General features: G+C 44.3%; 1 protein-coding gene across 1 annotated transcript; it reads left to right on the plus strand.

The window, feature by feature from the left end:
- Positions 1–266: 266 nt before the first annotated feature.
- Positions 267–16,559, plus strand: RBBP7 (RB binding protein 7, chromatin remodeling factor). Its single transcript, XM_075914130.1, has 12 exons — positions 267–573; positions 762–906; positions 1,641–1,786; positions 5,502–5,675; positions 6,569–6,684; positions 7,513–7,673; positions 10,327–10,453; positions 10,650–10,727; positions 11,927–12,003; positions 12,811–12,868; positions 14,573–14,683; positions 16,047–16,559. The coding sequence occupies exons 1-12, from the start codon at positions 558–560 to the stop codon at positions 16,113–16,115; spliced, it is 1,278 nt and encodes a 425-aa protein (XP_075770245.1). The 5' UTR covers positions 267–557; the 3' UTR covers positions 16,116–16,559.
- Positions 16,560–17,038: the final 479 nt, after the last annotated feature.

The following is a 17,038-nucleotide window of genomic DNA, read 5'->3' on the forward strand; positions in this document are numbered from 1 at the left end:
GGAGTCTGAGACAATCGTGCTGGGGGCGGGAACCGCGTGGGCGTCACAGCGGCAGGCTCTAGGGCAGCGTTGACGTCACTGCTGATGGGGCGGGGCCAAAATTCTCTACGCTGTTTGTTTGGCAGCATCAAACCGGAGAGGGGCTTGCCAGGCCCTCCTTTGCCCCGCCCTCAGGTTGTTGGGCACTCTCCTGCTACGCATGCGCTTCTCCGCCTCGCTGCCTGAGTGAGCCCCGGAAGGGGCGGTGGCCGGTGGGCGGGAACGTTGAACTCTGGCTTCCTTGTTGCACGCGCATGTGGCGCGCGCGCTTTGGCGTCAGCGCCGCCTCTCATTGGCCACTGCCTCGGGGCCGTCGCGGGGCTGACCCGGAGGAAGAGCAGCCGGGGCGCTGCGCACGCGCATGGGCGGTTGGGAGTCTGGGACTCCAAGCCAACGAGGCCGCCTAGAGCCCTGCAGGCCGGCGCGCGAGCGGCCGCTTTTGAACCGCGGCGGAGACGGCGGCGCCAACTCCGCCCGGGGCAGGGGCGCGCAGCGCGGGAGGGAGCCCCAGTCACAAAATGGCGAATAAAGAGAGTAAGAGCCGCGAGGGGGGACGCGGGAGAGGGGGGGACGACGCGCGCGCGCACCTCAACCGGCTCTCTTAGGCCCAGACGGTTGTCGGTGGGGGGGGGGCGGTCCATTGGGGTGGGTATTTCTCCCCCCCCCATCACACACTTCGGCTCCCAGGAGCCCCCGCCTAGCGCGCCTCTCTGCCCGCGCAGTGTTCGAGGACACGGTGGAGGAGCGCGTCATCAACGAGGAGTACAAAATCTGGAAGAAGAACACCCCGTTCCTGTATGACCTGGTGATGACCCACGCGCTCGAGTGGCCCAGCCTCACGGTGCAGTGGCTGCCTGATGTCACCAGGTGGGTGGGACTCCTCCTTCCAACCCTCCCTCCAGGGCCCCGCTTCAAGCCGCCTGCCCCGCAGGGTTGGCAGCGCCCACTGAGACGTCCTGGGAAGGATAATCCTAGCAGTAAAGGGTTGCAACCAGTCAGTGATACCTATATTTCACCAGGACTATGTAGCACTTTAAAGACTAACAAGATGGTTTATTAGATGAAGTGGGTCTGGCCCACGAAAGCTCATTATTTAATAAACCATCTTGTTAGTCTTTAAAGTGCTACATTGTCCTGTATTTTACTTCAGCTATATTTCACCAGTCAGTGATACCTTCGGTATCTGGACTACTCTTGCTGCACTCTGTAGAGAGAAAAGCTGCCTGTTAGATTATCCAGGTTTGATATGCCTATTTAATGTTAAATGCCTTTAACTTCATTAATACGGATTTTTAAGTCGGTGCTGATGTCAAAATGCCTCTACTTAATGTGTACACACTGTTGTATTTACACTGTTCAAGCATAAACAAAGTTTTGTTAAAAACTTACTTGTCCAATTTACTGATGTCAAGAATACCTGGGGTTCAGCTGGTAAACATGTATGTGGCTGTGCCTAATGTGTCTGGGAAAAGTGTTTTTCCCAGTTCATCTGTAATCTCCCATAGAAATTGGGATGTTACAGAAGAACTTTATCTCTCAAAATATTTACTAATATGGAATAACTGTTCTACTTTTGTAAGACCGTTTGTTTTATTGAACAGGCCTGAAGGAAAGGATTATGCCCTTCATTGGCTAGTATTGGGAACACATACCTCTGATGAGCAGAATCATTTGGTTGTTGCAAGAGTCCAGATTCCTAATGATGATGCTCAGTTTGATGCTTCTCACTATGATAGTGAGAAGGGAGGTGAGTATTGCAGGAATTGTTGATTGTGTTCTTTTAGCAGTAATGTAAAACAGTGCCTATTCTGTTTAATGGTGTTCTAACTTGTAACCTTAAAAACATTTTTTCTTAAGAGTCTATTTGTATATTAAAGTTGTTTTTAGTATATTGCAGTGCCTCTCAAGCTTTCCAGACCACTACAGGCAGTCCCCGACTTACGCGGATTCGACTTACGTCGGATCCGCACTTACGAACGGGGCTTTTCTCGCCCCAGAGCCCACCCATGTCCTCTGGGGCGAGAAAAGCTTCTCCCGGTCTCCCTGGTCTGCTGGGGGGGTCCAGCAAAGGTGCTGGACCCCCCCCCCCCAGCAGACCAGGGACACCCGAGCAAAGCTGCCGCCTGAGCGGCTTTGCTCGTTTGCCCGGGAGCAAAGCTGCCCAGGCGGCGGGGGTCCCGCTGCCTGGGCGGCTTTGCTCCCGGGCAAACGAGCAAAGCCTCCCAGACGGCGGCTTTGCTCGGGTGTTCCTGGTCTGCTGGGGGAGTCCAGCGGCTTTGCTGGACCCCCCCCCCCAGCAGATCAGGGGGACAGGAGCAAAGCCGCCCAGGCGGCGAGGGTCCCGCTGCCTGGGCGGCTTTGCTCGCGTCTACCTGCTCTGCTGGGGGAGGAGGGGGTGTAGCTAGTGCGCCCCCCTCCCCCCTCCCAGCAGACCAGGCTTTTGTTGCGGGACGCCTCAGGTAGAGCAGCTGGGGTGCTGCCAGGTTGGTCCTGTGGGAACCTACCGGGCAGCGCCCCAGCTGTTCTGTCCCAGGCTCCAGATTCAGCAGCTGTTGAAACTGATCAGGCTGATTCCAGGAAGCTGGGGGCAGAGCAACTCTGCCTCCGGCTTCCTGTAGTCAGCCCCTGGTCAGTTTGTGGCAGCAGCTGAATCTGGAGCCAGTTCCAACTTACATACAAATTCAACTTAAGAACAAACCTATAGTCCCTATCTTGTACGTAACCCGGGAACTGCCTGTATACTCATTTCAGGAGTCTAATTTGTCTTCCACACCCCAAATTTCACTTCACTTAGACCTACTTGCTTCAAAAATAGATTTAAAAATTACAGAAGTGTCAGAGTATATGTAACTAGGCAAGTATCTGGATGAGTTGATGTATACCCTGGAAAACCTCTAATATCCCTATGGGTACATGTACCCCTGGTTGAGACTCAGTGGTTTAAAAGTGTAGTTCTAGAGCCTTAATATATTTTAGTCTAGAATGACCCTTTTAAAAAAAATATCTGAAACCCGATAACGTGCATTAAGTCAAGTCAGTATTGGAGAACTTCCTGCAAGAAGTTTCCTGTTTCGTATAGGTATTGACTTGACTAAGTTTTTCAGTTGTGACACTAAAGCTGTGATCACCAACCTGTCGATCGCGATCGACTAGTCAATCGCAAGGCCTCGACCAGACGATCATGAGGTGTTTGGGCTCCTCCAGGCCTCATTTTCCCCCCACCTCCGAGAAGCCCCACTACCTACCTCCAGCGTAGTGCTGGCTTCTCACGGGGTGGACGGAAGTCCAGTCTGCAGCTTCACGCCACTTACAGGGGTTCTGGAAGTGCGCTGGCTGCTCCCCTCCCATAGCTCTGTGGTGTGCTGGGCGTGCTGCGGAAGGGGGCGTCTGCCTCGGATGAGGAGTACGGCGGCTTCCCTGTGCCGCAGGAGGGGTGAGTTGAGCGCAGTGGTTTCCCTGTGCCACGGGAGTGGAGTTTGGCCCCAGGGTAGGCACCCGTGGGGGTTTGGCTGCTCTGCGGGAAGGGGGTTTGGCCCTGGAGCAGGTGCCAGTGGGTGCTTTGGTAGGGGACAGAGTTCTGCGGCTGGGGACCGGAAAGGGGACAGAGTGCCAGTGGGGACAGGTTTCTGAGGCTGGAGATTGGGGGAGAGAGAACAGTGGGAGCAGAGAATCCCCTGCACCCACCTCCTCCCAGGATTCTCCCCCCTTCCCCTCGGGAAGCCAGCGCGTGCCTCCTCCAGGGCCGGCGCGTGCCTCCCGCAGCACAGCCAAACCCCCACGGGCACCTGCTCCAGGGCCAAACCCCCTTCCCGCAGAGCAGCCAAACCCTTCCCCAGTACTATGTCCCCTGCTCCCACCAACACAGTTGGGGCCACATTAGTGAAGCTTGGGGGGGGGGGGGGGTGGAGGAGGGTTTTTTGGCATCTCACTTGTGTGGCCCCAACTGACTTTTCTATGGGTCAGTGACCCCTGACTCAAAACAGGTTCCCTGCCCTTCTCAGAAATAAAGACAATGCAGAAACTTTTTGTGTTTGATGTCGTATTTTATTTGAAAATGAAGCCTGGCCAACAAACCCCCAATTGGGGCCAAGCCCCCATCTGGCCACAGCATCACGACACTCCTGCACTCCCCTTTCCCCCAGACCCTACATCTGAGCCTATCATACACTGGAACCCCCTGCCCTGAGCCCCTCACATATCCCAACCCAAATTTCTGAACCCTCACATCCAGAAGTCTGTGGCTTACTTAGAACCCTAACCCTACATCTGACCCCAACACTGTCCGGCCTGGAGTCCCCTCCCCGAGCCAGCGTTCCCTTATCCATTTTCTCCCAGAGCTTGCACCTCTCACCCCTTTCCAAATCCCTCATTTCCAAATCCCTCATTTCCACCCCGGAGCCTACACATCCTGTCTCAGCCCAGCGAGGGTACGGCTAGACTGCAGGAGTTTTTCAGGATTCAGGAGATATCCCAGAAAAACTCTTCTGCATCCTGGGATGCATTTGTTCTTCCTCTTCTTTTAGTGGAAGAACAAATATGATCTTTCAGTCACCCCTATATTCATTCCTCTTTCCACAAGGTCTTCCAAAAGAAGGGGTTTTTCTGACATTTGATCAAGTCTAGACAGTCCAAATGTTGGAAAAACTTCTTCCTACAGAAGAATTGGGGGGAAAAAGCAGCAGTGTAAGGGTTGGGGATAGCAAGTGATGGAGAGGAGGAGAATAGAGGGGGTGGGGCTTCAAGGTAGGGGTGGGTTGGTAGATCTTGGCTTGTTCTGTCATTTCAAAAGTTATCTTGGTGTAAAAAGGTTGGAGACCATTGCACTAAACCAATCTGATAGACTAATTTGATCAGGAGATTTATCCTTTTAAGGTGTCAACCACTACTTACTGTGATGATCTGTTCAGTTTAATACTTCTCTTTTTTTCAAGATAAGATGATAACTTTTAAGATTGTATTTAAAGGAATGTAAAGTAATTAATCATCCTGGTGACTTGTGTGTCTGTATAAAAAATATTTTCCTGTGGGATGACAGAGTGATGTCATCACATCAGTGTCCGCTGGGGTGGGGGGGGTAGGCATAGGTGGGTAAAGCCCAGCCCCGCTCCTTCTGCCTGAAGCCAAGCTCCACCCACTGCTAGCTCGTACTTCTGAGGTGGCCACATGGAGAGCCGGGGCTGGTGCACTGCAGCCTCAGCTTTTCCTGGCTGTGGTGGGGTGGAGTGGGGGGAGGAGCAAGGAATGGGGCTGGTGTGCCGGAGAGGGTCGGGGGTGAGAGTCAGGGGTTGCCTATCCCCCGAGAGAGGGAGGTTGGCGAGCGTGGTGAGCAGGGGGCACCGCCCCCATTGTTACTACATTAAACAACTTGCCATTATGAAAAGCCAGAGAATGCTGGCTTATCGCACATGAAATAGATGATATAATTTTAACCAAAAACATTTTTATATGTAAAACAAATCTAGAATTTGGCGGCTTTGGCTCTGTAACCGGTAAAATTGAAACTGAAATTAAAATTAACCATGAAGGTGAAGTAAATCGTGCTCGCTACATGCCCCAGAACCCCTGCATCATAGCTACAAAAACTCCTTCCTCTGATGTGCTAGTGTTTGATTACACCAAACATCCATCTAAACCAGGTGAGTCAAACTACTTGAACTTATATATTTTATTTGAGAGAGTTTGTGTGTCTGAGCACACGAGTCTGTCTTATCGTCCATCTGTTTTGTTCAAGAACTCTTCCTATACTGTAAGAGCTAGGGCCACCAAATTTGGTATGTAGGCCATCCTGATATAAGTCCAAGATACATTCCAAAAAAACTTGGACTTATAGCTGAACAACTTAAAGCAGGGAATTTTTTTGCCGTGGCTGACTTCCATTTGAGCAAATTGGGGTTGGGTTTTTTTGTGCGACTTAAGATCGGGGAATGGGAGGACTTAAAACGCATCAGTTCCTACAAGTGTCAATGATTTAACTTGGAAAAGATGTATACCGGGGTGACTTATAGCAGGGATGCCCTGTATTGTTACCTCTTATCATAATTTAAAGCAAGGTAAAGGTTTTGGTTGTGCAGAGGCTGTGTGTGAAGCCCCTATTTCCTGAGTCGTATGGGAACATTGCTGGCTGTTTCCCTTCATCAGGGAGTGAGGGGAAACTGCACAGTTTTTTCCATTCTTCACTCTGAATAAGAAGCGTAGGGGGCAGACAAATTTGGACCTGTTCCAGCCAGGGGACATGCATCTCTTCCCCTGGATGTGCCCGCTGGAGCTGCAGCAACCATGGAGAGATGCTTCTCACCTGGCCCCGGGCTGCTGCAATGAGACAGGGATGGGGCAATGCTCGCTCCCTGGGACAACCTGTATTCTAAACCCCTCATTCCCTACCTCACTGCAAAGCAATGATTTAAAATGAAGAAAAATAAAAATTAATTGTTAGGAACCTGAGTAAATGCTGGGTAAATCTTGTAGTCCATGATATTCCCCTTGTTTAAAGGAACTCTAAGAGCTAAACTATGGTTTGGTTCTTTTTCAGACCCAAGTGGAGAATGTAATCCTGACCTTAGGCTAAGAGGCCACCAAAAAGAAGGCTATGGTTTATCATGGAATTCCAACTTGAGTGGACATCTTCTCAGTGCATCTGATGATCATGTAAGAAACTAACTTCCTCCTTTTAATAAAAATAAAAGGAAGAGTTGCTGAGTCATGTTGCTTAATAGTGTTTTCCCCCATAAAATCTCTGCTGCTGACTTTCTGTCCAGTGTACATCAAAATGCTGTCATATTTTAAATACTAGATGTTTATGTTTCTATCCTTTATACCCTGAAAGCCCACCTACTGTGACACATTTTCTTTAACAAGGAGGGGTTGGGATACCTGTATAGCTAGCTAATGCCCATCCCACAATAGTTCAGGGTTTTTTATTGAATGGCACAATATGGTCTCTCTCTTTTTCCCCTTAAAGAAATTGATGAATCATTGTTACATTTGTACTATAGACACACACACCTTTGAGATGAGATTAAAGGTCTTAAGTTCCAGCATCACTGGTGGAATTTTGTTTTCTTCTAGGTTCACTTTCTTCCCTTGCCCTTCTTTCCTCCACTAAACCCAGATTTGGTGTTAAGTGTATTATTTGTAGTATACCAATGTCTGAGCTTTATTCAAGTCGTAATATCATAGACTCCCTTTGGTTTCAGTAAGCTTTCTTTTTGCAGGTAGTTATGATGGTGTAAGTGCATAACATTATTAATTGGGGCTTTTAAAAAGACCACAATGTTAGTGTCATCTTACAGAAAGCACACACATGCCAATTGTGTGGCATAACTGTTAACAGTTCTAAAGTCTCTGAATATTGAACATTTGGCCTGACATCAAAGTACGTAATTGGAATATAGCTAGACTACTGTCCAAGTAAATCTTTCAGTACAAGTCGGAACAATAAATTACATTGTACTAAAATGTGACTTTTGTCTGCAGACTGTTTGTCTGTGGGATATAAGTGCAGGACCAAAAGAAGGCAAAGTTGTTGATGCTAAAGCAATCTTCACTGGACATTCAGCAGTAGTAGAAGATGTGGCATGGCATCTGCTTCATGAGTCTTTATTTGGATCTGTTGCTGATGATCAGAAGCTGATGATGTAAGTTTGGGAGGGGAGTTGGGGATGAGGAGAAACTGAGCAGTTCTCTGGAATTTATTATTGCCTATTATAGTTTTTTGTCTGTGTATTATCTTGTCAATGAAATAGACTAGATAAGCACTGCACACTGCCTAGTTAAAAAAAAATATATTAATGCAGGCTATGAGGTGGTCTGCAGTCCTAAAATAGTCCATCCTTCTGTTGCATTAACATGAAACTAAATTACAGGCAATTCTGTAAAAACTAGGAATCTAATAATAATCCTAATGATCGTTCATGTGTATTTCCTTATTAATGTGTATTTTCTTATAAGACTACATTATAAACCTAGATCTGTTATTAAACAAATAGCGAAACTGTAGAAACGGGATTCCCATTCACTGATGACGTACATATTTTGAGTACCCCAACACTGCAGTTCCTGAGGCCCGGAGCCCTGTTGCTGTGATACGCAGAAACCCTGTTCACCTGCTACCTAATTTTGTGTGGGTGTCTAAAATCATTAGATGCCTGCACTTCTGCTTTACAAAGTTACCTTGGCACTTAAGTTTCTACTTCTAAATATGTGCTTTGCTGCCTCAGGCATCTGGACACCTAAGCCCCAGTACAGTTCTCAAACCAGTTGAAGATAGGAGTTGTCCTCCCTGTCTTTCCTGTGGGTTGAACCTGTCAGGTGTGTAATCCGAGTACAAAACAATCTTTTGACTATGGCATATCCTGAGTGGTAGTGGGGAGAGTTACTCTCCTGTTGAAGCTATTACACCTTAGCCCACTGATTGTTTTTAATATAGAGATGGTGAGGCTGAGTCTGTAGTCCAGTGATAGGACTCTTACTTGAGAAATCCTGCTCGAATCCATTCTCTAAAACCATCTTGCGGGGGAATTTAACTTGGTTCTCCCATATATTAGGTGAGTACCCTAACTAGAGATGTATACATGATTAACTGATAAGCCTGGGCTTATCAGTTAATCCTATCAACTATATGCACTCTTCCCCTCCCCCCTGCCGTTGCTGCCCCCCCCCCCCCACCGCTTTTGCACTGGTGTCTCTTCTAGAGAGGCAATAGTGGTGAGGGTGGGCAGGAGGGAGCTGGTATATGTGGGAAGCTGGCTTTTTAGCCAGCTGTCTATGCATATCCGCTCACGTAGAGCCACTCCCTTCCCTCCTGTGCTTCTGCGTGTCCATCAGAGACACCAGCACAGTTGGAGAAGGAGGAGCTGGAGTAAGAGGAGGCAGGCAGGAGCTGATAAACATGGGGAGCACACTGGCTACCGGCCCCACTCCTGGGGACTATTCAATAATCATGTAACCACTAAAATTTGATGCAGTTACACAATTATTCTCTTACATGGTATCTAACATCCCTAAACCTTACCAGTGGGGCTAAAAGTTATTAGGGAGTTGGTCACTGCTGTTCCCTCCTGAAGTCATTAGGAGTGCCTCAGTCTTAATGCAGGGATGTAAGTGATTAGTCGACTGTCTGATAAGCAAAAGCTTATTGGATAGTTGCTTCCCCTCTGAGGCGGCAAGAGGGAAGAGCAGGAGCTGCTGCTGCTGGGGAGAGTTGGCTTAAAAGCTGGTTTCCAACCCAACACCATCTCCATGAGGGACAAGGGAAGTAAGGGGGAGTGGGGACTGGGCTCGAGCTGGGAATCACCCGGGCTTAAGAGCCTGCTGTCTAAGTTTAAAAATCAGAAGTGCAGGGGGGAGGAGCAGCAGCAGCATGAGCCAGGACAGCTGATTCCTGACTTTCCCCGGGTTCCCTGCTGTGATCCAGCCTTTTTAATGCATTTAACCCCACTGAGACTCTGCCTTTTATCTCCCATGGTTGGGAGCTAACCCCGCTGTGTCTCCCCTGATTACCGGTATTAACTAATCTGTTAGTGGAAAATCCATAGACTAGTTGATTAAATTTAACATCCCCAGTATTCTCAGAACACCCAGGAATTGCAATAGACGGGACACAGAGCATGACCTGATTAAGATCACTCATGGAAGTCTGCTGTGGAGCAGAAAATTGAACTGGACTGACTAGTAATCTAGCGCTTTGAACTTTTAGACACATGAGGAATCCAATCATATCTATTTTTTTTCAAACAAATTACTTGATAGACTAATCATTCCTCTTGATAGAGGAGGAAAACTCTTGAGGTTGTACAGTATGCACTTTCCGTTTCACAAAAGGTGAAATTCCTGGCTGCTATAAATCTAACTAGTGTATCCTAAAACAGATGGGATTATGCCAATATAGCATAATGACTCTTAACTGCCCCGTGCTGTGGCTTTTTTTTAAGATTGAAACTTGTATGCCAAGCTTTTCATCCAGTAAGGAATGTTATAGTCCCAAAGAAATGTTTGTTAGTTTTGTGCAGATATTTAATGCATACGGTTCTTATGTAGAATAAAATGAGTACTAAATTTGTGACTAATGTTCATTCCACTTATGGCCTGTTTAGATGAAAATTTAGCTTACTGGAAGCTAACTGTTCATTTAGACAAGTCTTCAGACTGGGCTGTTTAAGAACAGAACTCTTGCTGCAAAAATTAGTGCTACCTAGGTTTAGTGTTTGAGAATTGGTTCTCCCTTTTACCACGTTTGACAGGCATTTTTTTTGTGTTCTTCCTTTTTCCCCATCCCTTCATCCAAAAAAGTTGGGACACGAGGTCCAATACTACGTCCAAGCCAAGTCATTCTGTAGATGCCCATACAGCCGAGGTCAACTGCCTGTCCTTCAATCCCTACAGCGAGTTCATTCTAGCAACGGGTTCTGCTGACAAGGTGTTTTACTTATGTATATTTTCAATATACCATAGAAATTCAATGTATGTACTCCTAAAAGTGTGCATAGACACTAGTCACAAAAGTCAATAAAACAAGCGCAAAGGGTAGCTAAAATTCATTAATTTAAAATTGAGTATCTTCAGAGACTATTGGAGTAAAACTGCCTCTTTTTTCCCCTCCATTTCTTTCACAGACTGTGGCTTTGTGGGATCTACGAAACCTTAAATTAAAACTTCATTCTTTTGAGTCTCATAAGGATGAAATCTTTCAGGTGGGCAGAAGAAAAATGAATAATTTTAAGGTTTTTAAAATAAGGTTGTGTATATTGCTGAGTGCTTCAGATCAGGTGGGAATTTAATTTAAAATTCTAATATTATGATCAGTTGAAATGTATGTGATCAATGAGATCTGTTGCAAGAATTAATAACTCAACTAATGCTTCCATTAAGCCTTAGTTTAAGCAGCATAGATAATGCTTAGTAGGCTTTTTTCTCTTCACTTCCAAGTCTGCCAGTTTACTAACTGCTTTAACAGCAGCATAGAAATGGGCATTTTATGGGAAATTCTTAGATGCTCTCACTGGTAAAATTAATAGGGCAATTATAATAGTCCAGCAGTTTTTCCCAAAATAATATAAGACCACTCTTGTCTGTGTATCTGAGAGTCTCCAAAGCTGAAAGACTGACTTTGCAGTGTGCTCTGAAGATTAATAGATTTGGGCTATTTCAGATAGGTAAAGAATAGATTTTTGAAGTTGAGGGCCTCTCCCAGAGCACTCCTGGACTCCTGTTTCCTCTCAGAGGATTCTCTAGCTTTAAGCATTCTGCACCAGCGCAGCATAGCATGGGAGGAAAAACAATCCTTAATATTAGCAGATCACAGGCCATTGATGGCTTTCTAGATGAAAATCTGCATTCCAAAATCAAATTGAATAGGCCAGTGTAGATCCAGCAGATTGCTTTCATGTGTATCTGAGAAGATATGCACAGGGAAGCTGCCTTTTTTGTTGTGAGTCAGAAAATCTCCTAAAATATGTCTGATCAATGTTGGGGATGTAAAATTGATTAATAGACTATTCATTTTGTGTAGGAGTAAACACATTTAAAAATGACATGCTGACAACTTGACCGTTGTAGAAAATGGAACCTAAATAATACTCATGTTTTGGTAGTTTAGCAGTTTTAATGTTATGTTTCTTATGATTGGATTTCTTCCGCTAGGAAACTTAAGATCCAGAAACTTGCCTTTGAATTGGAGGAAACCCTTCATGTTGGGGTACATAAAGTAGTGTCTCTATTTTTTTAGTGTAATTGTCTCTAAACTATCCTTTTTATTAAAATGTAGATCAGTTATGGCTGTAGCAGTTCAAGAAAAACTGGCAGTGTTGGACATATCTAAAGTTACTAGTTCAGAATACAGACAGTCAGTAACATTGTACTCCTATTTTTGAGAGAGATTCTCTTCCTACAGGTTCACTGGTCTCCTCATAATGAAACAATTCTTGCTTCAAGTGGTACTGATCGTCGGCTAAATGTATGGGATCTAAGGTAAAGAGTGATTCTGTTCCTTTATTTAAAATGGGTGAGGAACCTTTTTTGTGTCGGGGGCCACACACACAAACCCTCTCTGGGTGAGAAGCAGAAACACTTCTCACATTCCCCTCACACACCAGAGCCTTGGGGGGCGGACAGCCTAGATTTTGTGTGTTCTAGCCCCATGATGGGACAGCAGGGGGCTGGGGCACCAGCAGAACTTCCCAATGCAGGAGAGGTCGCGAGCCTCAGAGCCGGATCCAGGCAAACTGGGGGCTGCATCTAGCCTCTGGGCCTGAGGCTTCTCACCCCTGATTTAAAACCTATATTAGCAGCCAGGTATTCAATATATGTGGTAGGCTTTGCAATTGTACTTAAAAATAATTAAGCTTATTATATAGGCATAAGCTTTTTTCTGTTTAAAAGTTAGCATACTCTTTACTGAGCTTCTGCCAGTTAAGCCTTAAAAAAAACCCATGAATGGGCAGGTATGTTCCCTACCTCAGTGGTCCTTGATTCAGCTATCTACAGAATCTGATCTTTTTTTTTTTTTTTTTTTTTTTTTTCCTCCCGGTAACCAGTTATGATGACCCATGCTTGAGGATTAGAGTTTCTGGTGAAGAATAAGCAAGAGTGGGAACTGAAAAGAAAAATATTTTCCCAGCACGAGTATTCCTGATAGGGGAAGGGCATAATCATCCATTAGCTATTTTTTTTAACCTTAATTCAGAAGTTGACTTCCTACCACTTAAAATGGGATATAATTACAAGGTCTCAAGAGTTTAAATATACTTTCTTTAAACAGTATTGTTTTCTTCACAGTAAAATTGGAGAAGAGCAATCTGCAGAGGATGCAGAAGATGGGCCTCCTGAACTTCTGGTACGTATTTGCTGCCTCTTGCTTGGAGACCTGCCTCATAAGAACATGTATCTTTGTTTTTAGAACTGCAGTAGCAGACCTGAACCAATAAGCTATCTAATTCATGAATTTTCTTTGGGCAAGTTCTTCAGCTCCCCATTATCTCTATTTGATTGAGACTCTCTGTTGCTAAACCAGTCTTAAGCCAGTAGTTCTTAGTCTTCTTTTCTGCAGGTTCTGTGCAGAGTGCCATTGTTGCAGTAGGTCTACATATTTGTCTCTATCTAAGCTCAGGTAAAGTGTAGAAAATACAGCTGTAGATTATACTTAACAGTTTATAAACCAAAACTGAACTATTATCTCAAGTTATAATTGAAACAAAGTATAGTGTTTAATGTGCCCTCGGTAGATTGTCGTTGAGGGTTTTTAGCAGCTTAATGCTGCTAAAATGGGTGTATTGCCACTAGAAACCTTAGATGAGGAAAGAAAATCAATCTGAAATGACTTCTTTAGTTCATGTTAGGCTCTCTGTCAAATAGTTTTCAAATAACTATGATATTTTGTGTGCAGCATGTGGGAAAACAGTGGCTAGTGGTTGACTTCCGCATCCAGTAATATCTCTTGATCTTTCTTCTGGGTAAAATAACCTAATAGATATTTGTGGAAAAAGGAGGACATTACTATGTCAATTCACAATTTCAGTTGTATCTGTAAATCTTGAAGAGACACTGGTAGCAAGAATGCTACTTTTAAAAGTGTTTCCTGCCTTCTCCTCAACCATCCTAATATGAAATGTTTGTGTGAGGGTGGCAGTTACATGTTGTTTGTGGAGTGTGTGTTAAGAAAGCTTCTTTAAAACGGCATCTCAAATCTCCACTTACAGTAGAACCTGTTACAAATTGACCAGTCAACTATACACCTCATTTAGAACAAGAGTCCACAATCAGGCAGTAGTGAATTGAGAGCAAATACAGGATCGTACTCTGTGAAAAATAATCTACATGTTGACCTCTCTGGTCTGCCATCAGCAGGACCTGACCAGTCCCGAACAGGAGAATTTGCTGAACCAGGGGAGGTCTCCAAGCCCAACATCTGCTGCTGGAAGGCTGCCCCAGCAGGCAACCCTGCCTTACTCTCCCCCTCTCAACCTGGCTGTGCTGCTTGCCCAGCTACTGCTGGCTCCATGGGTGGTACAGGCTCCTGCTGTGGGGCTCTGTTCCTGTGCAGCTGGGAGCAGCCCTGGGGCTGAGGCTCTGACACCATGCAACCCTAGCCCCACACAGCCAGAGTAAGCCATAGGGCTCCAATCCTGACCTCACACTCCTGGGGGCTTCTGACTGGGCTGGCTCTCCTGCCCTTAGGCTCCTAGACTCTCTGTTCCAGGAGCATCCGAGCTCCTACTGGACCACAGATGTTGCCAGACCAGAGAGTCCTAGATTTTGGAGGTACAAGCTGTACTAAAAAATAAAGGGAAAGCAGCATTTTTCTTTTGCATAGTAAAGTTTCAAAGCTCTATTAAGTAAATGGCCAGGTGTAAATTTTTGAAAGTACAACCTTAATGCTTTGTTCAGAATTGTGAGTAACCTCCATTCCTAGGTGTTCATAGCACTATGGTTCTCCTGTACATATTGTACCTTCATTTTACTTTATTTGCTAATGAAAATACTCAGTTACTTCATAACTTTGACAGTTGTCTTGGGTCATTAAAATTGATCTTATTAACAGTTCATTCATGGAGGACACACTGCAAAGATTTCAGATTTTAGTTGGAACCCTAATGAACCCTGGGTAATTTGCTCTGTATCTGAGGACAACATAATGCAAATATGGCAAATGGTGAGTATCAGAATTTAATTTCTGTATTGCTTTTATCTTACATAAAAAGCTGGTTATATTTTTTTATGTTTAAGTCTTTACTTATATGAGACATAAATCATAGAACACTAGAATTAGAAGGGACCCTGAGAGGTCAATTGAGTCCAGTTCCTGGCCCTCATGGCAAGACCCAGTACTGTTTAGACCAGGGTTACTCAACATGCGGCCTGCGGACTGTGTGCGGTCATGGTCTCTTTTAAATCTTTATTCCTCTAACTTAAAGGATTTAATTTATGACCTGAACATGAAGACTAATACTCATACAAAAATGTGATATGATTTGCATATTTTGAATTTTATTTAGGATAAAATTGAACAAAAATGACTAATTTCTAAAATATACCAAAATATCCATTTTAATAGATATTTGGAGCTAAGTTAATATTTTAGTATCTTCAAAAGAAGGAAAACTAGATCTTGAGGTTTATGTGTATTATCTAGAATCTAGAAGCCATTTATAAAACAAAAGTTAGAACGCCTAACTGCAAAATTAATGGCATTTTTAAGACTTCTGAGAATCATGCTGGCAGTCATTAATCATAACTAGTGTAGGATGTTAGTAGTAAAAGAGGGAGCCCTACTTTATCAGAATCCTGGGAAAGGCGGGACTATTGCTGGACAGCGTGCATTTGATATAAATTGACACCGCATGAATTTAGCCAGAAGACCACAGCTACTTAAATAACATCAATTAAATGTATACAAGTGTACTTGCCCTTCTGTCTCCTTGGAATTTTTCCTTGTAAATTGAAGGATGTGTATTTTGGAAGTAGTTACTGGGATAAAAGACTGAAATTGGATGTGAGGCAGGGACAAAACACTTTTGGGTATGTGTATACTACAGGGAAGATTGACAGCTTCAGTCTTCCAGGGTTTGAATTAGTGGGTCAAACTGAGGGGTTTGATCAGTTGATGCCAGTAGTACTGCTTCCACAAGAAGTAAGGGAAGTTGAAGGGGGAGTGTTCTTCCTTTGACTTCCTGCAGTGTGAACAGAGCCAAAAGTCAAATTAAGGTACTTTGACTTCAGCTATGCAATTTACGTAGCTGAAATTGCATATCTTATTTTCTGAGTAAAGAGGATTACTATAACCTGCACCGTTTTAAAACACTGAATACATACTTTTAATATCAGTGTTGATCATTTTACATAAAATGGCTAATCTTAAAGCTGACTTCTGGAAAGGGATACCTCTGAGAACAGGATTATCTCTGTATCTAGTCCTCACTACAATTGTATGATCTCTGTTGTTAGAAAAAAAATACTGTTAATTAAATGGGCCTACAATTTCTTGATACTTACAATGCAATAACTTGTCTCTCTAGGCTGAAAACATTTACAATGATGAAGAACCAGAAATAGCAGCATCAGAACTGGAGGGTCAAGGAATATAACTTTCTCCTTAGGAAAAAAGACAAGAATGTTGGGTATTTGAAGTGGCTGACATTCATATAAATTATGTTATTGGTTTTTTTGACTACTATATACATTCAAAATATTCTCAGTTGAATGTAATGCTTATATAAATACTTGATTTTTATCAAGCACAATGCTTGTATAGTTGAATTTAATGGGATATCCCTGATTATTTTGGCACCTTGAAGTGAGCTATAGCATATTGTACAGCACTTATGTATTAAGGAAAATAAGTGACTGAATATCAATATCTATTTTTTAAAAACAGCTTGCAGATTCCTGTAGTTGATTAGACAACTCAAAATCCTCACTTTTCCTAGACTAAGTGCATACATGTTTTTATCATATGTAAAATGGGCTTTTCACTTTTACACAACACTTTCTGGTTGGCTTCGCATAAATAAACTTTTTTTGAAGAAAAATGTCTGGAGTATAATTGAAAAAAAATCTGTTACCTGTGTTGACATGCTGTCCTCTCATGTGATCTGCCATCACCACGAACTGCTGTGAGGACTTAGGCCGGTTGATGTAGAATGTAAGTGCATGTTTCACATGAAGGGAGTCTTTCCTCCCACAAACTCTGGTGCAGGATTAGGATAGAACAAGGGAAGAAAAATGTTCTGCCCAGTGTGAAAGCTTGAGATTATTTTTGGAAGGAAAACCAAATGAGGGCGAAGCTGGATCTTGTCTTGTGGAACACAGTGTATGGGAATTCCAACATCTGTGCGCAAAATTCCCAACACTGGCCGAGCAGAGCTGATAACACCTAGAAAAGCCATCTTCCACAGTAGCTAAAGCAGGGAGCCAAGTAACCAGAGGCTCAAATGATGTGGGAGGAGGAACCCATGAGAGGACAAGGTTGAAGGAAGGTCCTCACTTCTGAAAAATGGTGTGGAGCATG

Source organism: Pelodiscus sinensis, chromosome 1 (genome assembly GCF_049634645.1).
Source record: "Pelodiscus sinensis isolate JC-2024 chromosome 1, ASM4963464v1, whole genome shotgun sequence".
In the NCBI taxonomy this organism is placed as follows: Eukaryota; Metazoa; Chordata; order Testudines; family Trionychidae; genus Pelodiscus; species Pelodiscus sinensis.

Coding starts and splice junctions, on each gene's coding strand:
- RBBP7 (XM_075914130.1), top strand. Junction 7,674..10,326: donor GATGATCAGAAGCTGATGAT/GTAAGTTTGGGA, acceptor CATCCAAAAAAG/TTGGGACACGAGGTCCAATA. Junction 10,728..11,926: donor ATAAGGATGAAATCTTTCAG/GTGGGCAGAAGA, acceptor CTCTTCCTACAG/GTTCACTGGTCTCCTCATAA.